General features: G+C 42.1%; 1 protein-coding gene across 26 annotated transcripts in view; it reads left to right on the forward strand.

The window, feature by feature from the left end:
- LOC113018655 (adhesion G protein-coupled receptor L3) overlaps window positions 1–25,605 on the forward strand; it is a 265,269-nt gene that overhangs the window by 54,500 nt on the left and 185,164 nt on the right. For all 26 annotated transcript variants that reach the window (XM_026161934.1, XM_026161936.1, XM_026161935.1 and 23 more), the window contains exon 3: window positions 20,112–20,352. In XM_026161934.1, the coding sequence (XP_026017719.1) occupies window positions 20,298–20,352 (55 nt within the window). In that variant the 5' untranslated portion in view covers window positions 20,112–20,297. The remainder of the gene's footprint in view (window positions 1–20,111; window positions 20,353–25,605) is intronic.

Raw genomic sequence — 25,605 nt, forward strand, 5'->3', positions numbered from 1 at the left:
AGGATGACGTAATTTCACATAATCTGATTTCTGGAATAGCCAGGTTTTTCCAAGTAATCAGGTTACTTAAGTGCTCTCTAAAATTATAATCCGTTAAAAGGGGATTTTAAATATACTCTTTATGCCTGCATACATGTGTGTCATTAAAGGTATGATGCTAAAACAGACTCTGTGCACACTGTTATCCTCTGTGAATGATGATTCATGCAGTCACATGATTAGCTGTGCATATGGTTGTGAATGCAAAAACGTAACTGTAAGACCTAACTTACAAACCTACATCTTCTTTTCGCTCTGATTTTATTCCAAAGCTTCTGCTCTCTGTGACTTCTTGTTCCTGCCGTAGTTCACAGCTATTCACAATGCTGCTGTGTCAATGCAGTGTTGGAAAATTTGGACGATTGATATTTTTTTATTCAATAATTCAAACTGCATGGATGTGGGCGTACCGCATGTCTCACTCAGTGACAGCTGGGAGAGTCTTCAGCTACCCTGCAACCCTGAATCAGATAAATAGAAGAAAATAGATGAATGGATGGATTTGGGTTTCCCCTCCCAAAAGCAGGTTATGTGCAAAATCACGATTGTCAACAACATAAGATCATCAGAGTTGATCACCCCTGCTGGGTTAGGGTTAAGCTAGTTTGGGGTTTCTGCAATTGCATCATAAGCCTTAGGGCCCTCTTGGCCTACGTTAACTTTCATTCATTTCAGATGGAAGCTTTTGCTAAATTTTACTGGCCCTTTCACATGTACCCATATAGCAGTTGGCAACTGCCTGGCATTCACTGTTTTCTAGGGGAGAAATGACCGGTTGCGAGTGTTTGTCAAAGGTTGGAGGCTATTGTTATCATCTTTATCTTAGTAGCAGTTACTAAGTTACTAGCTTAGTAACTGTTCCTGGTAACGATTTTTACACAAGTGAAAAGACCTGAAAAAAAGAAAATGTTAAAAACGGTACAAAAACAGGCCATTGTTGTTGTTTTCAAGTTGAATGAAAATTGCTCTATAAATAGTCTGATCGATTGACTGATTGATAATTTTCAGTGGTGTTTTATGTGTTTAGCTAATGTTCATCCAGGTGTGTGCACTGATGGAGGCAGGCTAAACCATTTCCAGTTGCATGTGAACGAGGTCAGTTGGGATTTGGTGCACGCCCGCTGCTACTGATGCTGCTTTCAGCTCATGTTTCAAGAGAGAAAAAAACTTCCCAGTGCCTCTCTCTGGCTGTCTTCCTCATTTCTCCCCTCCTACTCTTTCTGTGCCATCACTGAATTAGCCATTAAAGTTACAGCAGGCATATAGCACGAATCAAGTTATTAAATTCTTCTGAAATCACTCGTTGCATTGGCACTTGTATATGCGGGCCACATTATGAGTCACTGCATAATACTAAAAGCAAGAAACAGCATATTCATAGGCAATAATTGCCATGTTAAAATACCTGAGGTGCTAAGCAGCAGCGCTAAGTTTAATCAAATTTTAATAAAGTTGTCATGAAATTTGAGTCACGATTGTGCTGCTTGTTTATGCATGCCCTTATCCCATACTCGTACACACAGCTTCGTCTAAGTCATTTAAATATTTAAGGGGTCGTCAAAAAAAGCTGTCATCGACAATGCACATGGGGGAAATCGCTCAAATCCGCTGAGTTATTGGCGCTATTTGTGCCGAGCGTCAGTGCATGGATACGGGCCCTGGATCGCTGAGGTGTGCTTCAATCTGAATAATGACTCGCAGAGTCAGACTGAACAGAGGACATTTCTCCGTGTCACTCCACTTAACACGTGCCCTTTCGATCGCGGTGACAGGTCCGTGCATTTGACAGATCGTCTGCTGGGATAGTTGTTGATATATCTCGCGTGTTGCTGTCCTTAAAGAAACTAAATTACAGCGCAGCGTTATTCAAAGGCAGCACAGACAGTCCCGGGTGAAACGTGAGAAAAGAACAGGGAGAGAAATATGATTTGCTCAGGTTTCCAACACATCTGATGGAAAGGGCAGTGGAAGTGAGATTTAGAAGAAATGCTACAGTCGGTATCAGGGTCTAAAAACGTTGCTTACCACTTGACATCATCCTTTGATATTACACCTGGTTTATTATGTTATTGTTTCTTTGGAATGAGTTTAATTATCGTTCCTGCCTCATTTTCCGAATCCAATTTGTGCAACTATTGGTAACATAAAATTACATTGCATTACCCTTTGTAAACCTTCGTTCTCATTATGATGATTCAGAGAAATCGTTCCCATGCTCACATTACTGTTAATATACACACGCACACAAACACATAAATTCAGCTTTGGGCAGTATCTGCGGTCAAAGTAGATGCCGCTTAAATGCAGATAAGGCTGCGGCGATCGGAGCAGAAATGATTGCAGTTCACGCTCGTGGGCTTTTCCTCACACAGTTTAGACAACAGAAAACAGCAGCACAGCAGTACATGTTGCCATCATCCAGCTCTTCAGAGACTCAGTCACTGTGATGTGTCAGAAGAATGAAAGCTATGTTTTTCAAAGATAGGGCTGTTAAAATTTCAGGCTTCTCAGTAGATGGCGTCGGGATATGTCGGGGCGCAAGGCGCCATCGGGGCAGAACTGGCAGGGGAGCTCATCTCACGGAGCCACCATGCTTACATGCAGACATGAAAGCAAACGATTAAGGGAAATCGGCTGTAGAGTTTGGAAAGCACTATGTTTCTCCGTTTGTTGTCACGATAACTGTAAAAGTTGTGATTACATGCACATAGTCAGCAATCATAAATTCTCCCACTACAGTTTTTTTCAGTTTCAGACGATGTTTCTTTTTTCCCCACTGTTTTAGGCTTGCGTCTTTCAATTGAATACATAGGCAAAGATGCAATCTCGTAAGTAGCAGTGTTAGTGGAGTTTCTGACAAACCCTTATACCAACAGAAAACTGGATTTTTTTGTTTGTTTGTTTAACTGAGTCACATTATAAAGAGCAAAATTATTTTCCGGCAGCAACAAATGTCGCATTGGTTGGGAACTGTAGCTGTGTCTAATACACTTCTGCAGCTGTAGAGAGAATTTACAGCAGCAAAGATGATGAGGGATTGATTTAAAATATAACTACAATGCCCATGATCATGATGATGGAGGAATATGTTACCCAGTGCAATACTCTAACTCAGTCATGTGTTTTCAACAGTGTCTGAGCTGTGGTGAGGCTCTGTAGAGTAGACAAATAGCTGCTTCAGGCTTTACTTGTATAAAATCACAGTTTGGTTCAGGGCTTTTTATTGGCTGAAGAAAGTAAAGCATTAAGTTTTGTTTTTTTTTCTCTCACTGTCCTTTTTAAAAATACAATTAATTTGAGTGTTTGTGATGGGGTGAAATAGATCCCGACTGATGTGAAATACCGATATTAGCTCCTGGCCGATACCCTTCACTTGTCGATGTATCGGTATGAACATCTGTGATCGTCAATGGATGAAAATTTTAAAAAGTGAGTAAATGAGTGGAGATTATTGTGGACTTCAGGAAGCACACAGCCCCACTCCCCCCCATCATCCTGACTGACACCCCCATCACCTCTGTGGACTCATTCCGCTTCCTGGGTACCACCATCACCCAGGACCTGAAGTGGGAGCCCACCATCACCTCCGTCATCAAGAAAGCCCAGCAGAGGATGTACTTCCTGAGGCAGCTGAAGAAATTCAACCTGCCAACACGGACGATGATGCAGTTCTACACTGCAATCATCGAGTCCATCCTCACCTCCTCCATCACCGTGTGGTACACTGGAGCCACTATCAGGGACAAACAGAGACTGCAGCGTGTTGTGCGCTGTGCTGAGAAGGTGATTGGCTGCAGACTCCCATCTTTGCAGGACCTGTACACCTCCAGGACATTGCGGCGTGCAGCTCGGATCTCAGCTGACCCTTCTCACCCTGGACACAGTCTGTTTGACCTGCTCCCCTCAGGCAGGAGGCTCCGGTCCATTCGCACCAGAACCTCTCGCCATAAGAACAGTTTCTTCCCCTCTGCTGTCGGACACATGAACAATAACCATATGACTGTTCCCACCACTAACTCATGACCCTACGCTGTGTTCACTGCATCATTCCATGTTTGGCACTGATCACCACCTGCACTCATGTATATATCTTTCTACGTAGCACTCTTAATTCTTATTCTCATGTATATATCTCATGTATATCTCATGCACATATCTTCCCACGTAGCACTTTTAATTCTTATCCCTACTTTTATTTTTTTCCATGTCTATTTAAGTGCTATTTATGACAGCATGTTTGCACTGAAGCACCGCAGCAATTTCCTAATGTTGTAAACCTGCTCAACATTTGGCAATAAACCCCATTCTGATTCTGATTCTGAGAAACCAAACCGATATCAGAGCGTGAAACGGACACGCATACAGAAGTTGGATTACCAGCAGGGGGAGATGATATACTGAAAGCTAAGAAGTCGCTACTGATCAAGTAAGGTGTGAAGTACATCCCAGGCTCATTCTGTGCCAGAAACAATTAAGCTAGGTAGCTATGTATATAAATGCTTTCCCAGGATTACTTTCATGTTGGCTTGAGGTAAAATATCTCCCTCTGCTGGTACATGCGTGTAATATCGGCGAGATATCGGCTTTTTAAAACCATCAAATATCGGTATCAGACTTAAGTCCTATATTGGTCAGGTTCTAGTTTAAGGAAGCTCAACAAGTAACGTGTGCCCAGTCATACAGTACATAGGACTGGGCAATAAGTGTGGCTTTTTAACAAACACAATCACAGTCCTGAACTTTAATAGTTTCTTTACATAACTAACCATCAAGTTTGCAAAAACGATGCAATGTGTGAAAAGATTTTTACCAGCTTTGAGCCACGCGAGACTAAACACCCTTCCAAAGGTGACATCTGCGCACACACGCAGCCGATTCTCCCCTCTTTACTGCTAAAATGCATCAGATTACAAGCACATGCAGATGACACCATGCGGAGTCAATGTTAGGCATATGGTATTACAAATAAGGCCATTTCTAATATTGTCAATAAAATACTGTTCGCTATAAAATCTTCACTCTCCCCACCACCTCTGGTCATTTCTAAAATAAGGCTCTGCCACTTAAATGTTCACATATTAATCCTCCCTTTACTGCATGTGTCACACTACTCATTTGTCAGCCTCGGTTTGGAAGTATCCATCGAATTTGATGAAGCCTCTTCAAACACAAGATGGCAACAGATTTTTAGAGGGACGGCTGCCCCTGCTGTGGGAGCTCTAAGTCATCTGTTAATCAGAGGCACCCGTAATTATGCTAGTCGTGGAGCAGTTTTCATTTTTCAATTTGTATGACTGGCTTTGCCAAGAGTTGCCTAACCATATCCATTCTGAAATTCTTGACATGAGCATTGTGGTGTTGGCTGCAGTCATAATATTTCCACCCCTCCCGATGGACATATTAAACATGAGATCCACCAGTAATGTCTCACACAGATGATGTTATTAGACTTGCCAGCCCGAGGCATCAGCTGTGTGTATTGGACGAGTGTCAGAGCCGGGAGCTCCCCTCCCCCATTCCAGACTCCCCCCCTGTGCTGAAACCAACTGGTCCAGGAGCTGCGTGCCAGCCTTGTGGTGACTCGCAGAGACCCCTCTTTGCTCCATGTCCAAGTCAGAAGAAAGTCTCTGGCGCTGAAACCGAGGCCCTCGCACTCCCGAAATATAAGAAAAAAGTCTCCTTTCTTCTGGCGAGCGTTAGCGGGGGACTCTGGGTTGGGGTGCATGGAGAAGGGGTAGCGTGTAGGATAGAGTTTCAGAGCCTGCTTTAAAGTTAGCCCCCCTCCTCGCTCCTGATGGCCTGTCGTGCAGGTTGAATAACATTCCAGTGTCGGGCTGATGCAGAAATGAAATGAGGAGAATCAAACGAGAAAGGATGGAGGGGTGGGAAGTCACTTTCGGCTGAGCTTCGGGTGCCCCTCTAGAGAGGTGGCTGACAGGACTCCCCAGAATTGGAGTCAATATTATTCCGTCTGAGAGGGGTTTGGATGAATGAGACTCAACAGTGATGCAAAACAAACCACTGTCAGATTGGCATCAGTGTCAAAACGGTTTGATACTGACACCGTGAGTCAGCGCGTGGCCCGCAGAGTTTCTAAATTTACAACAAGCGGCAATCCAGATGGGAATACATCATCAGATTTTTGTCTTACAGGATTTTTCAAAACGCCAGCCTGTCCCTTCGAGTTAAACGGTGACGCTGGATTTAAGCTAACTGTTGTTAGTGTGTGTGTCATGTGTGCTAGTGTTGCTAATTAGCACTAAACGCAAACTACAAGCGATGCTGATGAAAGTGACACTGCTAGATAATTGATAAAGATAGTAAGTTTAACTGAAAATAGAGCCTTTTTAAGAAGATCTAAATGGGGAAACAGAGCGAGCCTCCCCGATCCCTTGATTGTTTCAGAGTCGAGAGGCCCTCCTCTCGTTTTTAACCTTGACCTAGTAATTAAAAGCAGACCTCTACCACAGGATCTTCGGGTGTAGCGGGGCTCATAAGGGGTCAGCTTGTTGGAAATGTGATCACGGGCACAGCCTACATGTGCAGTATAAGTATTTTGTATAATTTTTGAAACATACAGCCCATAATAGGAATAGGCAACGGATAAAAGGGCTCATTAGAGGCTCATCATCTGGGAACCATGAATGCATATACAAACGTTATGACAACTCATACGACTGTCAATAAAGAGACTTAATATGATGAAAAACTCATATTATGTCACATATTTCAGTCTAGTTCTCTAACTGACAGATTAACATTATAATCCCTATTGAGCCAATATAGTTACTAAAAAGTATTATACGATTGAGTGTCTTAAAAAACTCTTGCATTATTCTATTATGCACGTACGTAGTATGTATTAATTATTCCTAATTGGTTCAAAATCCTTACTTTGGCATGAAAAAAACTTTTTGGATCACTTCCTCTCTTTCTTTTTTTTTGGGCCACTCTCTTTGGCCAAATTGCACTGTAGGTCATTCCCAAAGACCAGCCCAGCATTGACATATTCTGTATTGATTAGAAAAGAGCTAATGACATCCACTGTGTCTTCTGTTGTACCACCGGCACACACAGGAGGCAGTCTCATTAATAATGTTGAGTTCTGAGGGGCTTTGTGCAGTTTTTCTGTATATTTGAGTTGGTGTACTCCGGGAAGTCCAAAGCAATTACCGACTCCCTCGTTTTCATTCACTCCGTGGAGATGGCAGAACGGTGTTTGTGGCTGTGGAGTAAAGTGGATGAATAACATTACACCAGAGTGCAATTAGGACTTGGACCCGGATCACAAGTCTTGATGATTGTACGCTATGTAAATTAAAGTGTATTTTGGAGAGACAAAGGAGGAATGGGGCAGAGCACGTGCTCGGTGGTGGGGTGGGGGCGTGAGAGAGTTTGCGGGAGCAATTGTGCAAGAGCGTTTGTTATACAATGAGACCGCGCGTCTTCTGTGGTGTATCCGAGCTGCCAACAAACACACCATATCACGTCTTCTGGGTGCAAACCTTATTATTATGCTTTCCAGGCCAATCACAACACAATTGTTATGCCTTCCAGGTCCATCCGTCCAAACCCCTCATTTGAATCCATATTGTGCATTCTTAAGTCTTGGACTAGAGATTTTCCTGTAATAGACTTTCCATTAAAGTGCGTCGCATCAGTCCACATGCACGCTCCAATCACAGCGCTGTAAAAGCCACATTTTACACAGCGTTTCTGTACTTTGACATTCGCTAACTACCCTCGACCGTTGTGTGGCTGCCTCACCCCAGGAGACCTCCTCTTTTAGATTTAGATAGGTTGCCTGCTGAGTCCAACCCAAACACGTTCTACCACTCAGCCAAGAGACACAGGCAGGGCAAGGTCGTTGGATTGTGTATATATAAGTGTGTGTGGTTGCCTTCCCAAAGTGAAGGTGCATAAAAATGCAAAAAGGTGCGCACACACTCCCACAATGCATTATCTCCCCCCGCTGCACACTGCAGGTACTCTCCTGGTTTGATGTCTAAAACATCTAACTAACTGGCCTTTACTATTGCGCTCACACAGAAATTAGACAGAGTCGCCACCGATAGCATCTACCCGGTGTCGGTGTGGTTCGAACTTCGCCGGCCTTCATTTCACTTCATTAAGTCCCTCGCCTTTGCAGATTTGTACATCACACCAAGTTTTTAATGACTTAATTAGAATTAGTCAGCATCTAGTGAAATTAAGCCAATAGATCCTAAATGGCTTTTTTTTTTTTTAAGTAGCACAGCATGTAAGTCCATGCTGCTGAGTGTATAACACAAGTAGTCCATTAGCTGGGGCTCAAATGCCATCTTTCACTTTTTCTTTTTAACACACACACACAAACCTAACGTGAAATAAGTAATAAGTAACTGTACAGTAGTGTTAGCATGTGTTTGAAAGTGTGTGTGTGTGTGTGTGTGTGTGCTGTGGACAATAGGTAAGATCAGGAGAAAGAAAAAGGGAGAAAAAAAACAGGTTTCCTGAAATTCAGCAGACATTTAGATTGAGGTTGATATAAATCTAGAAGTGAGACCAGGCACCTCGAGACTGGCTGTGATTTGTCAGACCTGAGAGCTTTTTCCTGGACAGAAGAGAAGAGTATTGCTCTCTTTGTCCAGAGACATACCCCATGAGGATGTTTGCCCAGACCAATCAGACTTTCATCAAACTTCATTCTGTACTAGTCTAAGTGAGGACTTTGTGTCCCCGCTGCCTGCCAGCTCTCTGCACTTCTTCCATAGATTACTCGGCAGGCACCTCTTCCCTACAGCTGGGAAAAAACAAAACGCCCAATTAGAGATGATTATCTTTGAGCATTTCCTGATAAGTCGAACTCAGGGAAGAGAACAGAAGGTGTTAGGTAAGGGATGGCTTTCCGGGGTGAATGTGGACCATAATGATTTGAGCCAAGATCATATTAACTCATGCTTCATATGATCTTATCTCGGCTGGCAGCTACTATCAGTGCTTCTTTTCTTAAAAGTATTAGTATTTTCAAAGCATTGTGCATGGGCAGACAGTCAAATTCAGTATAAATGTATCAGTATATAAGTTTTAGCGTTACCCACATTCTTCCCCTTCCTATAAACGTCTTTTTTTTTTAGTTGAAAGTCAGCCCTCAGGTCTTGCACCAGGCATTTGCAAGTTTATTCTTGCTCCCTAATCGATCACTCCAAAGCCGGGTCACCGGGGTCTCGGACGAGAGCAGCTCTCTCACGTTTCAGCCTGCATTTTCTAAAAGCCGCCAGACAACACTAAAGGAGCCTACGAAGCAATTCACCTTTAACCCCAGCGCCAACTATGTTTGGATGATTATTTACCCTTATTTACCAGGTGAATAAGACGCGGTCTGATTCAACAAGGGCGCCGACTGTCGATGACCACAAAGAATGCGTCTGGGTTCGTTGGTCTGTTTGCTTTGGTTCTCCGAACACATTCTTCGAGTGTTAAATGTTGTCTTTGAGTACTTTTTATGGCTTTTAAAGACTACTTTGAACGAGGTCACTAAAAATAATAAGCCGCTGAATGCACGGGTTTAACACAATTAAAGTTTGGGGTAGAAACATGGGTCAGGATGAAAATGGGAACAAGAAAATAAAAACCTGACAACGATCAATGAAAGGATATGTGCCAGTTCTGGTCCCACTGAGCCAACAACTTCCTGCAAAGAAAACATACCACACTATATTTGCTGCATCGATTATTTGTTCACGCCTTCATATTGATATTTGCACATTTAGGAACGTTGCGAGGACGGGGACATTTCACACAATAAAAGGGCAGTAACAAAAGATTTGCTTTGACTGAAATGTCACCGTTAAGCCTCGATAAAAGGACCTTCTAGTGAGCGGTGAATTTTCTCCTTCTGAGTTCACAAATGAGATTGTCACATTACTCTTTACAGGGAGTGTGGTCCTTCTCTGTTTGGAAATGTAAAATCGTCTCACTGACATTAATCAAGAGTGACAGAAAATATGTTATTGGGAGCTTTCTGAAGAAAAAAACATGCACATAACTTGAAATCAAATGCACATTTTTTTGCTAGGAAGATGGTGATTTATTGAAACATCTGCAAACATACATGGAAATAAAGGATAGCAGCCAAAAACAGAGTTTGTACAATTCTAACAAGCTTTAAAGTCAATATTTGCTACGACCACCTTTGTTTCTCAGCACAGCCTCAACTCTCAGGCAGCTATCTCGCAATTTCCTTCAGGAATAATTGTCCAGGCTTCCTTGAAGACATTCAAAGCTCTTCTTTGGATGTTGTCTGCCTTTTGTTCCGTTCCCTGTAAAGATGATCCCACGCTACTTCAACAATGTTGAGGTCCAGGCTCTCGAGAGGCCAATTCATGACTGATAGTGTTCCACTGTGTTTTTTTCCCATCCAGGTATGCTTTTACTGCATGTGTTTGGGATCATTGATATGCTCAAAAACAATCTTTTTTTGTATTTCTTAAAGACACGACTTTCAAATACTGTTCCTCTGCTGTAGATAGTTGTTTTTCTTTTCTAAGGCTGCGAGTTCTTCTTTTGTCCTCCACTTGTCAGCTTTCCTTAATGTTGTTAAGGACGCACTGCACGCCATGGTGAGATATGCCAAGTTTTTGGCTAACACCTCTTGGTGAATCACCTTGTTGGTACAAAAAATACTATTTCGTGCCTGTCAAAATGTGTTATCTGGCATTTTTCATTGATTCAGCTGAAGAAATGGGAACAAATGATGTGTTTTCTTTTTATGACAGGCTGCTAGCAACAAAGTGCATAGAGGCAATTTAAAGTTGGGTTTTTTGGGGGGGCGTTTTTTGGCTAAGTTCATCGCTTGAGTTAGGTGCATTTTTTAGGCTTGAATAATTTGTAGATTAGTTGTAGGTGGCTTAAACAAAACAAATAAAAAATCCAAGGACCAAAGTGAAAATGAGTGAAAAAGCAGCCGATCTCCAAAGAAAAACTTTGGGAGACCTTGAGAACTTTTTCTGATTACAAGAAAGTCTAGTGCTTTGGAAGCAAAACATGTATGATGACTAGTAGCTAACGACTCTGCTATCTGTGTCCACTGTCACCGCTTTAAACTTTTTTTGACACTTCCAGGCAACCAAAAATGATCCAGTGAGTCATGGGGCCGTCTTGGCTCCCCTCCCTGCTTCCCCTTTGTGAACCTACACCATCACTCCAGGCTTTCGTTCAAGAATTCTAGCTCAAGTGGTCACTGATGGACACGTACGCGTATATAAACACACATGCCTTCTGTTCAAACAACCAGATCTTTCTGCTTCCGTCGTCTCACCCTCCTCCACCTCCTCTGCCTGTCTTGCTCTGCCTCTAATTTTGCTGCAAGTGGAGTCCAGGTGGAAGCCATTTGAATTCCCTGTGGTCGTGACCACTGTGGTTGCTTGTGACACAGTCATACCTCTCATTTCCAGACCATTTACAACATATTCTTGCCATCGGTAACACTCATGCTACAATCATTATGCCACCTAGACACACCATTGCAATTTGCGGTCAACAACACTAACACAGACACGCAGGACCAGATGGAAGGCAGAATTAACATTGTAATCAAGTCTGTGTTGAGTGCATGCAGCATGATACATTATGTAGTTGCTGAAAATGTGCATCACATTTGCCTGGCCATGGATGCCATGCAATTCGTGTTTTAAGATTTCATTATATTTCGTGCACTTGGCTCAGCATCACATAATGATATTGAAATGCATGCACCATTGGGATCAGTGTTATTGACATTGGAATTTGCTGTACCCCTGACTCAGAGGCTGAGCTGAAATTGCTGTTGTTGTTTGTGTGTGTCTGCGGGCGTGTGTGTGTGTGTGCGTTGCGTGTGTGTGTTTGTACAGTTGCGATTTCCCCTTCCTTCTCAAATCTGGCAGGGAATGAAGTGTCAATTGGAAAATTATGCAAATGCAGTTAGAGGGAATACAAAATGGAAGGAAATTGAGATCTGAAAAAGTCAAATACAAAGAAAGTAAATTGAGATTTTTCTGAGCAGATGCCCTCCAAACATGGATTCATCTCAGTTCAGACTGTGCTGAAAAATGACACCAGTAATTAGAAAAATGGTTGGGTTCGGCTTTGTTTCAGGCATTGAAGGGTGCAGCTTGTATTATATTTCTTTGTTAGCTTTCTGGCTCGTATTCACAATGCTTCATGTGGTTTTCAACTGACCATATGTTGTTCATTCTGAAAGCAGTGGCTTGTAGATATTTTGAAAGCCAATCCAAACTAAACTTTTATTAGGAGGAAAATTCAGATATAGATTCTAGAGTTTCACAGCCGATAGCCTAGCTGTCTTTCCCCATATGTCCGTTCACACGGTTTGAGCTCAATGCTAATGTCAAGCTGTTAACATGACTTTGCCACAATTTGGATACACGAGTTGGAACATTGCAAAGTGGAAAATGACACACTTGCTTGTGTTCTCCATGAATTTCAACAGGGTTGTGTTCAAATCAAGCACAGAAATTGTGCCTTTACTGGAAAAGATGATTGCAGATTCTAACGTTAGCTTCGTAGGCAATCAGTTGCCAAGCCTCTGACCACAGACCAATACCGGTCCGTGAGTCATTTGGTACCGGGCCGAGAGAGTTGAGGGTTGGGTGTGAAATTTATGGTTTTCAGGGCTTTTATCGTTATTTTTGAGTCGTTTTTATCATTAACTCAGTTTCCCTGGGTCTTTTCCCGTGTGTTATGAATAAATCTTCGTTTTTTTGGTTTTATTTTGTTGTATTTATCCGCGAAACCTTAAAGGCCGGTCCATGAAAATATTGTTGGACGCAAACCGGTCCGTGGCGCTAAAAAGGATGTTCTACGCTCATATATGAAAATTTAACAAAGTCTAAACACAAATCAGTGCTATGAGATTCTTTCATTGCTCCCTGAATAACTAGCACTGGTACTGCTGTTGGTGACCCGTGTTCCCCTGCCGGCTGATTATTAGTTGATACTACTTCTACTTTTGCGTTCTTCATCTGACATTTTGACTGTTACAAGTCCATCATTCATAATGCCCTGCAAATAGCGCTATGTAATTTAAAAAGTAAAAAAAAAAAGATATTCAGAAAAACAAATAAATGAGTTTAGATACTCATATGAATCAGTATCAGTACCAACAGACATGCAGGCACAAAGCTCCTCCCCTCACTAGCAGCTGAACGTGTGAACAGTAACAAATATCTAAACGTTAGCCATGTGACTATTACCAATTACCCCACATTAGCCATCTATTAAGTTATTAAGTTAGCGGCTAATAATAAAAGCTAATGTTAATGTGGGTGGGAGGTAGGCAGGCAGCCAATGTTATCAGCCCTGCCCGTCTGCAAAGTTAAAGGACAGTGTTAATTCAACATAATTCGTTGTGTCTAAAAAGTGTTATGTTTCTGTTATGTACCAGACTAAAGCTGAGAAAAGTCTAGCAGCAACAAGACAGAAACAATTGCAGCTTGTGTTACAAACTCTATTTAATAAACTGTTTTATCAGCGACATAAATAATGTGCCAAGCCACCAGCAGCACAGTAAATAAACAGGCAGTTGCTGAACATATGCATGGACTAGTATTGTTGATTAACTTTATTTAAATATTCTTACTTAAAAATTTTCTTAATGTGATCTATTACAATTATTGGTATCAAAAATTGTATCTGTATCCGGTTGAAATTCCACTATTGTAACAACCCTCCTACACAATTTTAGCCATCTATAGTTTAGGATGCTGGCATGCTACCATGAAACAGATGGTGATGGGGAAGTATGGGTGAGATATTTCACTCAAAACCTGAAATCGTAATGCTTCTGTTGTGGCTACATTGCCAAACGTGTACTGTGGTATTCAGTCGTGATAACCACCGATGTCAAAAGCCAGAAGCTGAAGAAATGGTTTTTACCTCAGAATTATATCCAACCCTGCCAATGCTATCCATCCGTATCTCTGAAAACAGCTGTCAGCATAACATAATGGCAATATATCGATGCTGCTGCCTAGAGGAAATCCATACTTTCCCTGAGGTTGCCTGGCATTCAACGTTGAGGTCACTGTGTTTTATACCTATAAGCCCCGTTGTGCTCATACAAATGTGAGTATCTTTGCTTTGAGTGGTGTCTGCTTCAGTCTCCCGTAGCCACGTAATATGAGGCCCGTTTTAGCTCGAATCCAAAATCAATCCTGGCCACATAATGACTTGCCGTGTTTGTGGGCACAGCATGCCAATTGCTCCTGCAAGGTGATTAATGGCCAACAGGTGAGGTTGTCATGGTAACCTGTCCACCTGAGCCAGTATGGCAACAACAGCTGACGTGAAGGCTGTACATTGAATCTAGTCAGTGATTAATTACCTTCAAACATCAGTTCACGTGATCCCCCCAACCTTACGTCTTCCTCTCGCTTTTAATGGGTTTTATTCCTTTTTCAATCCATCATTCATTATCCCCCCCTCTACCTCTCCCTTTCTGTCCTCCCATCCTCTTATCCTCTAGTCCTTTTTACTGTACATTCCTCCCCAATTCTCAATAGTCCATCCGTCTCTCTTTCCTGTCCTTCCTATTACCCACCTCTTCCTCTCTCTCTTTCTTTTTCTTTGTCTGGGATCCATTTGTGCTGCATTAGGCAAGATATGCTGAGAGAAGAAGAGAGGGAGGATTGAAAGAAGGAAGACGTGGAAAATGGATAGTGCCTGAGCTTTGCATTATAATGGAGAACTGTCTCAAGGCAGATTTGCCCTGCCTTTAAACGAGGCATCCATCTGCATTTATTCACTGCATGTGTGTTTTTATTTCTCTCCCTTGTGGGAGTTCAGCTCATTCCTATAGCAACCCGGTGTACTGTTAAATATTTGTAATGGCAATTTGTTTTATTTGTTTTTGCACCCAGGTTTTTTTTTTATTGTGCACACAAGTAATTTCCTCTAATGGATTGTGTTGCCATTGTCTTCCAGTTGGGAAGTGTCCTATGTGTCAGGAGGGGTTACAGTGCCTTTGTGTGCGAGGAGGAGCGGAGGTAGGGCCCCATTATTTAACCCAGGCCATCAGTCACACTCAACAAGCCTATCATATAGGAGCATTCAGACACTGTACAGGCTAAAGTTAGCGCTATTATCTGCCTGTCAGTGGCTAGCTGTGTTGGGGTCCCTTGTGGAAAAGCAATTGTATGAGTGAATGCCTTGCTGCTCACGTTGTCAGGCTCCAAGGATGCACGCAGTGCCTTTAAAAGACCACTCTCCATTTACCTTTGGTTTTTCACACCTTTCAGCTCGCATTAGCAAAGCGCAATTATGACATTTCAGCTGAGTTTAGCGTTATAAAATTGACCGCTCAATTTTAAGCCATCAGCAAGGTTTGGAAGCTCAACCGAGTGGAAAAAATAATCTTTAACCGTAGACGGAAAGCATCATCTCGGTTTTAATCATCTCAGCTCATCTCCTAAGATTTCCGAGTGAGTGCTCATCAATCATACTGTATGCAGACAGTGGGCTTGATTAATATTCATTTTATATGAGACACTTCATTTGCATGAACACACTGTCTGTCTCATAAAAATTACCAAGCCCTCCCTGCCGGTGTGATAAGCATCTGGACATGAAGCAGTTGAAAATCGGAGACATGCTACTTAACCTGATCCTACTTCATTACATAGCGTTACGTGGCAGGGCTTCAAGCATGCGTGACTAGTTATATCGCACTTCGTATGTCCCCATCAGATAACAGCGAGGATCAAGTTTCGCATTGTTACGGCGACGCTGAATAGAAGGTCTCCGGATTAATAGAAATCATTTTCGGTTTCCTCAGGTCGTGAAGTGACGGAGAAGTGCCCACCGGGGCAGTGATGCGAATCAGCCCGATGGCTATCTCACCGTCTGTATTGGTGAAACGAGAGCGCTGTGTGTGATGAAATCCAACATTTATAAGGTTTAAAATGAAAATCTACAGTCAACGCCGGCCACAAGTCAAAGTGAGGAGTCACTAAAAAGATGTTATTTGCCCGGGGAACATTTTTCACAACATGGTCCAGATGATTTGAATTGTTCGTGTTTGCTTAAGTTTTTCGTTATATTAAAGATCTTTGGGTTCTGGACTGGACATCTTGGACTTTAAGAGATTATAATGGAGAGCTCTTTTTATTTTGTGGCATTTTAAAAGGCAAGAAATCATATCTTACATAAAAACTAAGCCTGAGCAGTAATGAAAACAATGATTACACATAGCAATACATATCAGGCACTGTAGTAGGAGGACTTCTCTTTCTTTATCTCTGAGAATAGACATGTGGGTCATTTAATTATGTGTTTATAGTTTTAAGTTCTGCTTCCATGTAGGTACAGTTCAAGGATTTTTTTATTTTGACTCATTGTTCATATCAGATTTTTATTCCGCTGGTTTAGGAAAAAACTTATATTTACATCAGGTTATAATAAATTTGATTTTTTAAATGATATTTCCATAAAATTAATAAAATAACATTACTATTTACATTTTTAGTAACTTCTTATCCTTGTGCTCCACCTTTAGCAACAATGCTCAACAAGCATTAGCATTCCTGCGTTGTATTCGAAATTAAAATGCAAACACTCAATGAGTGAAATGTACCGTATACGTCTGATTTCTTATTCTGAAATATATTTCAGAGTGGATTTGTCTTCTTGACCCAAAGCAGAGTGAAGTGGTGCAGCAAACACAGTGCGGGGACAATGACTCAGATGTAAACTAGTAGTTGTGTATTTAAATATGTAAAGTACATGGAAAAAGCATGTAAAACAACTGGCATACTGTATTTGACTTCTGGTTATCTCTAATGCGCCGAAGCATTGGAGTAAAAACAGAGGAAGAAGGAGAGCTTCTGTAAAATATATGAAACGGCCTCCAACAATTTTGCAGGAGAGGAATTACACCGTAATGGTAACGGGTACGGCAGCAAATCCCGAGGTATCGGTGTGTTACGATTTCCTTTTAGCATGCGTGTGTGGAATTTATTCAGGTTTTCCTATCCGGCTTTCCAAGATGATTTTTTTTTCATATCAGGTGTCATTGACAAAGCAGTCAACACAGCATGACTAATTGCAGCATAACACATTTGAGTCTCACCCGGTTGGAGGAGCACGGGAGCATTATCAATGTCAAGATTGCGTGTGGTGTTTAGTAGTAAATCAGCAAAGCCAAACATCTTCTTCTGTAGCTTTTAACACTGCAATGTCACACCAAAGGAGATGAGTGTTCAGCACGTTTAAAACAACGCTTCCACACATGATTAATGAACGTACACTTTTTAAATTTATTTATTTGGTGTTTTGATCCCATCACCAGCTGTGGATCTGACTTATATTGTCTTAACAGATTTATGTCCGTCATTGCTTCCTACTTTTTTTCTTTGCCATTCTTTTTTAATGCAGTCACGCAACGCCCACCCTCTCGCCCCAACAACCACATTCCTTACTTTTCCTATCACCCGGCTTTGTCAGGTAAACTCTTCAGTTAATTAAAACTGTCAGGTTTCATCTTGGCTCCGTTGGCACGCACCACAGTTACAGAAAAAACCAAAACGACACCGACAAGGAAAAAAGTTGCGAGGGCCGTAATGAAGAAGTCTCCTTGATGTGGCTGAGAACAGACGCTACAGTTGTTGCTAGGTCTGCTAAATGTTGGCCAGCTTATCTAAGGGAGTTATCCTAAATCCCCCTCAGAACAAGTACCCTTGAAACGTCAGCACCATAATGTATCATAAGGCTCCTTCTGGAATACAAGACGAGCTGGCAATGCTGGACTAGCGTTCGGCCTTTTTTCTCCCCGCTTTCTCTAACGTTGAACAGGGTCCAAGCCTTTCTCATAAATATGTATTTTATGATGTGTTCTTTTGGCGCGCGATGCCAGTTTCAGTACCTAAGCCCACACTTTTTTTTTCTTCTTCTACTCTTTTTTTTTTTTTTTTTTTTTTGTAGAGAAAATTAACAACTGTGATAGTGTTCTTCATTTTATGTGATAATTTCTTAAGTAACACCTGTGCAAGTAGTTGCTGGTTAATAGGCTGTGCTGTGAGATGTGCCGTGTACGCTCTCACTAGCACACACAAATTCTAATTGTCTCCATCCCACTGAAAAAAAGCTCTCCTGAGATATAGGGGGGAAACAAGCACATGCCAGCAACCCTAGCTTTGAACTTTGTCATATATATATATATATATATATATATATATATATATATATATATATATATATATATATATATATAAAATTTTATTTTAATATTTTTAGTCTGCATTTTCCCAAACCTTATCCTTTGCTATAAAACTCCAATTTGCCGCTTGGACAGAGTGATTATTCCTGGAATAATGTATTTTTTATTTTGTCAAGGCAGTCTCAGCATCCGATTTGATGTCGTATTTAATTTAGCTCTCTGGCAGCTGTCAAAGTGTTTTAATAAAAGCACTGTTTACTCATAAGGACGTGGCTTTGATCAAGCACGCTCTTTCACACTGCTATTTTAACTTCTTTAGAGTCCCACAGTCATTTCTGCATGCACGGGACGGAGCGAACAGTACACCAGAGGGTGGTTCGGTAGATGGTCTCCAAACTCCGGTTGAGTTCACTCATGGAGGCCTGCCAAGACTTTGCTAATGAGCACTTTTAACCTCTAATATTGCCCAAATGGCCTTCCTATGCAGAGACCAATGATAGGCTTCTGTAAAGTCCATTAATATCTGTTCAAAAAAATCTGATTAGCCTAATCGTGGCTTTTTGAATTAGGATTAAGGGCTAGATTCTGAGATGGGTTAAGTCGCCACTGCTTGCACAGCGTGGGAGCTGATATGGAAAATCTGATAAACGTGTTTTACTCGTGTAACTTGAGATTCTTATGTCAGTCAACTTCCCAAGTGCCGTGTCCTTTGACGCAGCGCTTGACCTTTCGCAACCAGATTTTCGTCCCTCCCGCAAAGGAATTAGCTCCCCCATAATATTGAATGTAGTACTGACAGCCTAATGTGCAGCAGTGGTGATTGTGTAATGGATGCCAGGATTATGTGCACTCTTTGACTTGTGTCGTTTTACAGAGATTACATTTCTGCAGCAGATCATGGCTGATGGTGGATAATAGAAGGGTTTTGTAGATGAGGGGGGATAATCATTAAAGCTGATTTAACTTTAATATCATGGTATTTGTTTTATGGGGATCATATTATGAATCGCATCAGATTATATTGTTGATCCTTCTTTAACCGTGCACCCTATTATTCATTCACATCTCACTGTTATGTTACATATCTTCATTTTGAATAGTGGCACAGTTTTCAGGAATCGCCATGCAAAACATATTTGATGTTTGCAGCTCATTTTATGCTAAGTAGCAATAGCTTAGCAATGACTTCCTCCGTCAGGAGTTCACTCAGGGGGCCCTCTCACGGTGTTAGAGGAGGTTGAGGGCAGCTCTGCTTTGTGAACTGTTTTGCCGACTAGAATTTTGGAAAGAAGCCCAGCAGCAGCACAGCAGAAAAATGTCCATCGGTGCAAAATCTCAAACTGCTAAGTTATGGTTCTTACCCGCAGGAAAGTGAAAACACTAGTGCGTTTCTTATGTCAATTGCCATCAATCCTTGAGAGAATACATGAGGTCTGGAGCACATATGCATAACCAATTCTCCAAATACAGCAGGGTGTGCTTCATCGCTCAGTGTTCGCCTCTCTGTGGGAGTGATTTGTTGGTAAGGTGTAAGGAGTTAACACTTCGGCGAGCAAACAACAACAGAATATCCAAAAATACCTTTTGTGGTTTGCGCTCTCTTAGCGTCTGGTTGATCACGCCTGGTATGAGTTCATATGACTGCAGACTGAGCAACTTGCACTGTGTCACTCGATGGCGACTTGAAACCCACAGTGCCATAAGGGCTGTGCATAAGGATTTATAAAGCCACGGGCATCCATCTGCCGCGCTTCTTACTGGAAAAGACAACAGTCCGATTGTTCACCAAGAAGTTTTTTGAGATCCCAAACCTCATTTACTTCCTGTCTTCTGTTCAGCTCATAGGCATGTTGTTTTTTTGTTGTTGTTTTGTTTCTGACAGACTTTGGAAGGCATCTGGAATCCGAGCAACAAGGCTTGCTGCGGTCCTGTGGGAAGTGTGGCGCAGTGGAGGGATCGGTGCCATAAAGGAAGCACCCAGCTGGGGCATTTGCCAGCAAAACACTGAGTACTGAACTTATCTGGGACCTTCAGCAGCGGGCGGTAAGAGGAGGAGGAGGAGGAGGCCATGTTGACCGCACGCCTGCTAGTCCTCGCCAGCCTCTTCGCACCAGCCGCACTGGGTGAGTTTGGCTCATTAAAGCAAGTGTTTGTGTCTGTGTGGATGTGCAGATGCAGGCACAAAACATGCCTCTTGCGTTTCCTGATTGGCATGATTTGAAGCTGTATCAGAATTTCATGTGTTCACTACTTAAGTGCCAGATTCTGTCAGCCAACTGCAGTAAAAGCCTCTGACTTTATGTCTGTCTTGTTTTCGCCGTCTATGCAGCTCCTCTCACTAATTAGCAGTTATTTTTACTCCCAAAACTCGCAGAAACTTTTTTCCCTACACTTTTCTTCTTTTGATTTTTCTGTCTGTTTTTTTTTTTTTTTTTTCTGTGATTTTTCGATCTATTTTTAGATCTGTCCCTCTTACTCTTGGCTCCATCTCTTGCTCTCCTGGCAATAGAAAAATGAACTGAAATTACTTTCAAAGAATCACTAACGCTGCGCTGGCTTTGTGGCGTACGTTTAGGATTGTTGAAAGTTGCAAGAATTAGGGAGGAAAAGAAGAAAAAAAGGAGATCTTTTATCACTTCATGAATTAAGATCTTAAGATTAATTTGCAAGGTCTTTCTTTTACCACGTCTCTGTAAACGGAAATCGCAGCGTTTCCCCTTGGCCTTCTGTGGATTGTTTCAGAGGCAAAGTAAATGAAGTCATTTAAATTCAGATTAAAAGTAGTCAGTGGTGGTGGTCTGGTAGCTCGGGGTGTGGATGCGGCTTGGGTTTAGATGTAGGGAGTGACGGGGAGTGGGGCAATGGCCCATAAAAATGTTAATTTAATATGGCGAGAACCATTAATGGGAGATTTGAGGCTAATTGAATTGTTTTTGTGCTGTGATATCTGTGGATGGGATGGGATTGTGTGTGTGGGGGGAGGGCAGGTAAAAAGCACACTTCTTCGGTTTTCCTTAATGCTCAGAAGAAGGTCAGGAGGCCAACAATACGTTGCAGGCTACATCCGTCTTTAGAGAGATCCATTGAGTAAAGGTTTAGGCATTACCAGGTAGTCGAACTGAAAATGAAAATTCATTTTTGCAAAAGAAAGGACTATTTATAAAGCTGTCTCGACTCCCTCCTTTGAGGAATGCAGGATGAACTCGGTGCTGTGTGGGTAAGAGCTGTTGATGATTGCCACTATTGAAAGTCTGGTGGGAAGGAGTGCTAATGATGGCGAGCTAGGCTTCCTTTTCCCAGTGGAGCACTGTTAGCCTAGCGTTCTAGGTCCTGTTTTCGGGTTGAAATACAAACTTGTCGGCACAATGGGACCTCGCAAATGTGTAGTGGCACTTGGTTTAAATAATTGGTGATAGTAGTTGATAGCTACTGAAACGTGGGCTTGTTAAAAGAGGGAGGCGTGGGACAGGGAGCATTTTTCTCTTGCATTTTTGCAACAATGCGAGTGGCCACTGGGACCGAGGCCACTCACGTGATCATAAGCATTAAGTTTTAACGCCCACTCCAAAAAAGAGGGTTCATTGTCATTTAGGTTAATTTGAGAATTCAAAAATAAAAAATATCAAAAGTGCTTTAACTCCACAGCTGATCACAGATGAGTAACGATCAAAACACGTACTGATAGAAATAACGGATTCGTGAGTTTCCCCTGAATGCGGGCAGGTAGCTAACACAACCAGACATGAGTATGGGACAAGTGGACATATGCTGTGCTTCTGAATGTAAAACCTTATGAATTTTAAAGTTTACCCTAAGCCTTTATGTCCGTTACTTAAAAAATATAACCTTCTGAAAAATAAGAGTGCATTTGGATAATAAAAACCAGGGTGCCTTGCTCAATTAGAACTAAAGGCAAGCGAGCAGCTTTTTATAACAGTGTTTTAAAAAGGTGGGTTGCTCCAAAGATTAGGAGCTGCCATTGAAAATGCTCTATCGTCTCTGCTTTTATGTCTGAATCTTGCAGTTTTCAAGAACAGCCTCAAATATTTATTAGCGAGGGCTGTTTGACAGCATAAAAAAATGATATACATAGACAAGAGGAGCCATTTCCTCCTTATAACACAACTTATTCTCTATTGTATCAAAGTAGATTTTGTTAAAATAAATGACAGTAGTAAAATAAAACCCAGTAAACTGATGTGCGATCAAGCCTCAGCATAAATGTCAAAGCACACACACTAATGCTTAACTAATACTGTTACGAGCAGCACAAAGGCACTCATATATCCATATACAAGCAGCCATATTTAGAGCAGACACTCTGTGTGGTCACTGTTGTTAGTCCCTTTGACCTTTCATTTGATTAGCATTGACTGTAAAGTGCTGCTTAAAATAGATATGTCAGTCAAGCTGCGCAGAAGCACCTCTTGGGCTATCTGTGTTAAATTCTGCCTGCATCAAAATCGGCTGCTTTTCACCTGCAATTAATTCTCTTAAAGCTGCAGCTTTACTGGAGGAATCTCCCGTCTTTGGAATGAGAGCGTTCTCACGTGTCGTCATCAGAAAGATGCATAACGATCGTCTGCCGGTTGGACAAACAACTGTAGGATTACACAGACGCAGCCCATTAGAAAGCGCCCCCGGGGGTGGAGGTGAAGTGGTTGAAATAAGGCAGACATCCGAGAAATGTGGCTGAAACGTGTCAGCTGTAGACGCCCTGTGACATTCAGTTTATGGAAAGGAAGTAAGGTCTGTCTTTTGCGTGTTTTAGCGCCGCCATAAATCCAGTATACTTCACATTTTTCCCCCCCAAGCATAACACGACTGCATTTTCCTTTCTTTTTCTTTTTTCCTCTCGGCTGCATTTATTTTACGTCAGTATGGTGTGAATAAGATGGGAGAAAAGCGAATTCATCAGTCTTAAAATCTGTTTGCGATCATTTGAAAACACGGTCAGCTGCGGGGCTCGCGTGATTTCTCGTAAACGGGCCGAACCATGCGAAAACACCTTCACAGTCCTTTAAATCAATCATCCTGCTCTCTCTGTGATCAACCTCTCCTTCATCGGTGAGTAATAGGTGACATCGAACTCGTAAACCACCGACTCCGTAAGGCAAAAAACCAGCCGCACTGGTGCATTTCGTAGCAGATTTAGTGGCTGACACCCAGTAAATAATTTGACATGTTCATCAAGAGCAATCATTTAATACTCAGCCTCGTCCTGATGCTATGAGCAGACGTGGCCAGATGTTGCCAGTGAACTGTTTTGCAGCTGGGGGAAGCTTGAGAGGGAATATTCACCACAATGTCATTGTGCATGTTTCACCCTGAGAGTGTTGGAAATGTGTACTCTGGGGGATGCTGGCCTACTTTGGCATCTATATTCCCTTTTGTCTGAAAGTCAGGCACACGCAACCTCGTGCGCGCACACGCTGACTAGCGTCAAGCAAAAGAAACTAGCACCATTCCCACTGACACACATGCAAAGTCGCACTTTTAATAATCACAGTACACATGCACGCTGATGCATTCGCCACTTTAGCCTAAGAGGCTGGAATAGAAGCCCAACAGTGGCCTTCCTTGTCTTTTTTTTCTTCTTTTTTTGCTGTTGAGCAGAATGAGGAATATTTCTGGACAACCGTCACAGCAGCGAGATTAAAAAAGAAAAGAAAGTCAAGGAGAGAACGCAGCTTAAGGAGCGTTAAGGATGCGTGGCTGTTTGTACGTGGGTGGCTCTTTGTTTGCTTGTATGCGAGTGTGTGTGCTTCCCTATCATCTTCTGGTTTGTGCGCGAGTGGAGCTACAAAGTCCGTGCCAGATTAATAAAAAGTTCCATCCCTGATGCTGTCACGGGGGCTTGAAAAATAGGCAGAACGCAACCTTGGCGTTGTTTCGGTAAGATCAACTAACAAAAGGAAAAAGCAATGTCCCGAACACTCGAGTCATGCCAGAGCGGCGCATTAATCATGCGTTTCTCTGCATGTAAAATCCTCCTGGATGACTTTTAGATTCATTCCGCTTAATACTGCCCCGTGCAATCGCAGACATCGGCGTGTTATAATGGATGACGGCTCAAGAAACAAATTTAGGAGACGAAGAACATGAAGTCTGACTCTTGGTTGTACGGTCAGATACAAGCGCAGGCATCAAGCGTGGAACCAGATATCATCCTGCTGGGTGAGGAGGGGTTGGTAGGTAATGAGGAATGGATGAGGCAGCAAGACAGATGTGTGCCTGCCACATCTGTTCAGCGTTTGTTAGGTGTTGCACTGGTAGGGTAGGTTTTTGTATCTTGCAGAACAATGTTGGGTAATTGGCAGTTCTGCAGATGAACATACATAACGTCCGTCTCGCATGCCTGCATTCTCTTGCAGGCCTTAAACAAAGCCTTACGAACAACCCTCTCTTTCTCACATTCCCGTATCATCATTAATATGCTAAGGTTAGCTGTGTCTAACCAAACAAGAGCATTAAACTCTGACGTCAGGCTCGCTGTTCCCGTACCCGATCCACTTAATTAATCTTCTACTGCCAGGGCACTGACTCCATCCGCCAAGGCATCCCTGGATTTGCCTAATTTGCTTAATTAATTAAACAAATGATTTATTTGAGCTCATATTTCAAAGCGGCAGAAAGTTCTTTGTAGAGCCTACTGAGGCATGTGCTGTTGTGTTGTGACTGCGAGATGCCTCTTCAAGCATTGCAAATAAGTGGGCTTCGGAGTGGGTGGATGTCAATCATTCATTTGCACCAGCATAATGTACATGCATATACAGCACTTTGGGGCAGGGATAAATTATATATGCATTAGAAGGCGACGTTAGATGAAGAAAAAAACCAAACAACAGGACTTTATTTAGACAGGCATTGTGTTGCTTTGGTAAGAGTAAATCGAGAGTTCGACGACTGTAGCTTTTGTACAGCAGTCTTCACTGAATGGTTTTTGTGGTATGAGGCAGGTATCGGCCTCACATGTAATAAGCAATCACAAAACAAACATGTCTATTCATTATTTAAACTTTCAGGTCAAGCCAGTATTCAGTCCTTTTGAGTGCCATGCCCATTCCTATTATCTACCATCCATTTTGCATAGCGTATCCAATATCAATTTATTTTGTCTAACTCTATTGCATATTTTTTTGCATGGGTGCAATCCACCCATATTATTTGTATCTATTTGACGTGCAGCCAGACATAGGGACACTGACTAGGGATGTCACCAGAACTGATATTTAAGGTACACATTTTCACTCCCAAAGCGTAACATTTTATGCTAGGTGACAAATCGTCTGTATATTACGCTTCCGGGCACCCAACACGTCCCTATATTACGAGATCGGAAAAGTTAGGAAACGTGAGAACCGTTTGGAATGAAT

This window comes from Astatotilapia calliptera, chromosome 3 (genome assembly GCF_900246225.1).
Source record: "Astatotilapia calliptera chromosome 3, fAstCal1.2, whole genome shotgun sequence".
Lineage (NCBI taxonomy): Eukaryota > Metazoa > Chordata > Actinopteri > Cichliformes > Cichlidae > Astatotilapia > Astatotilapia calliptera.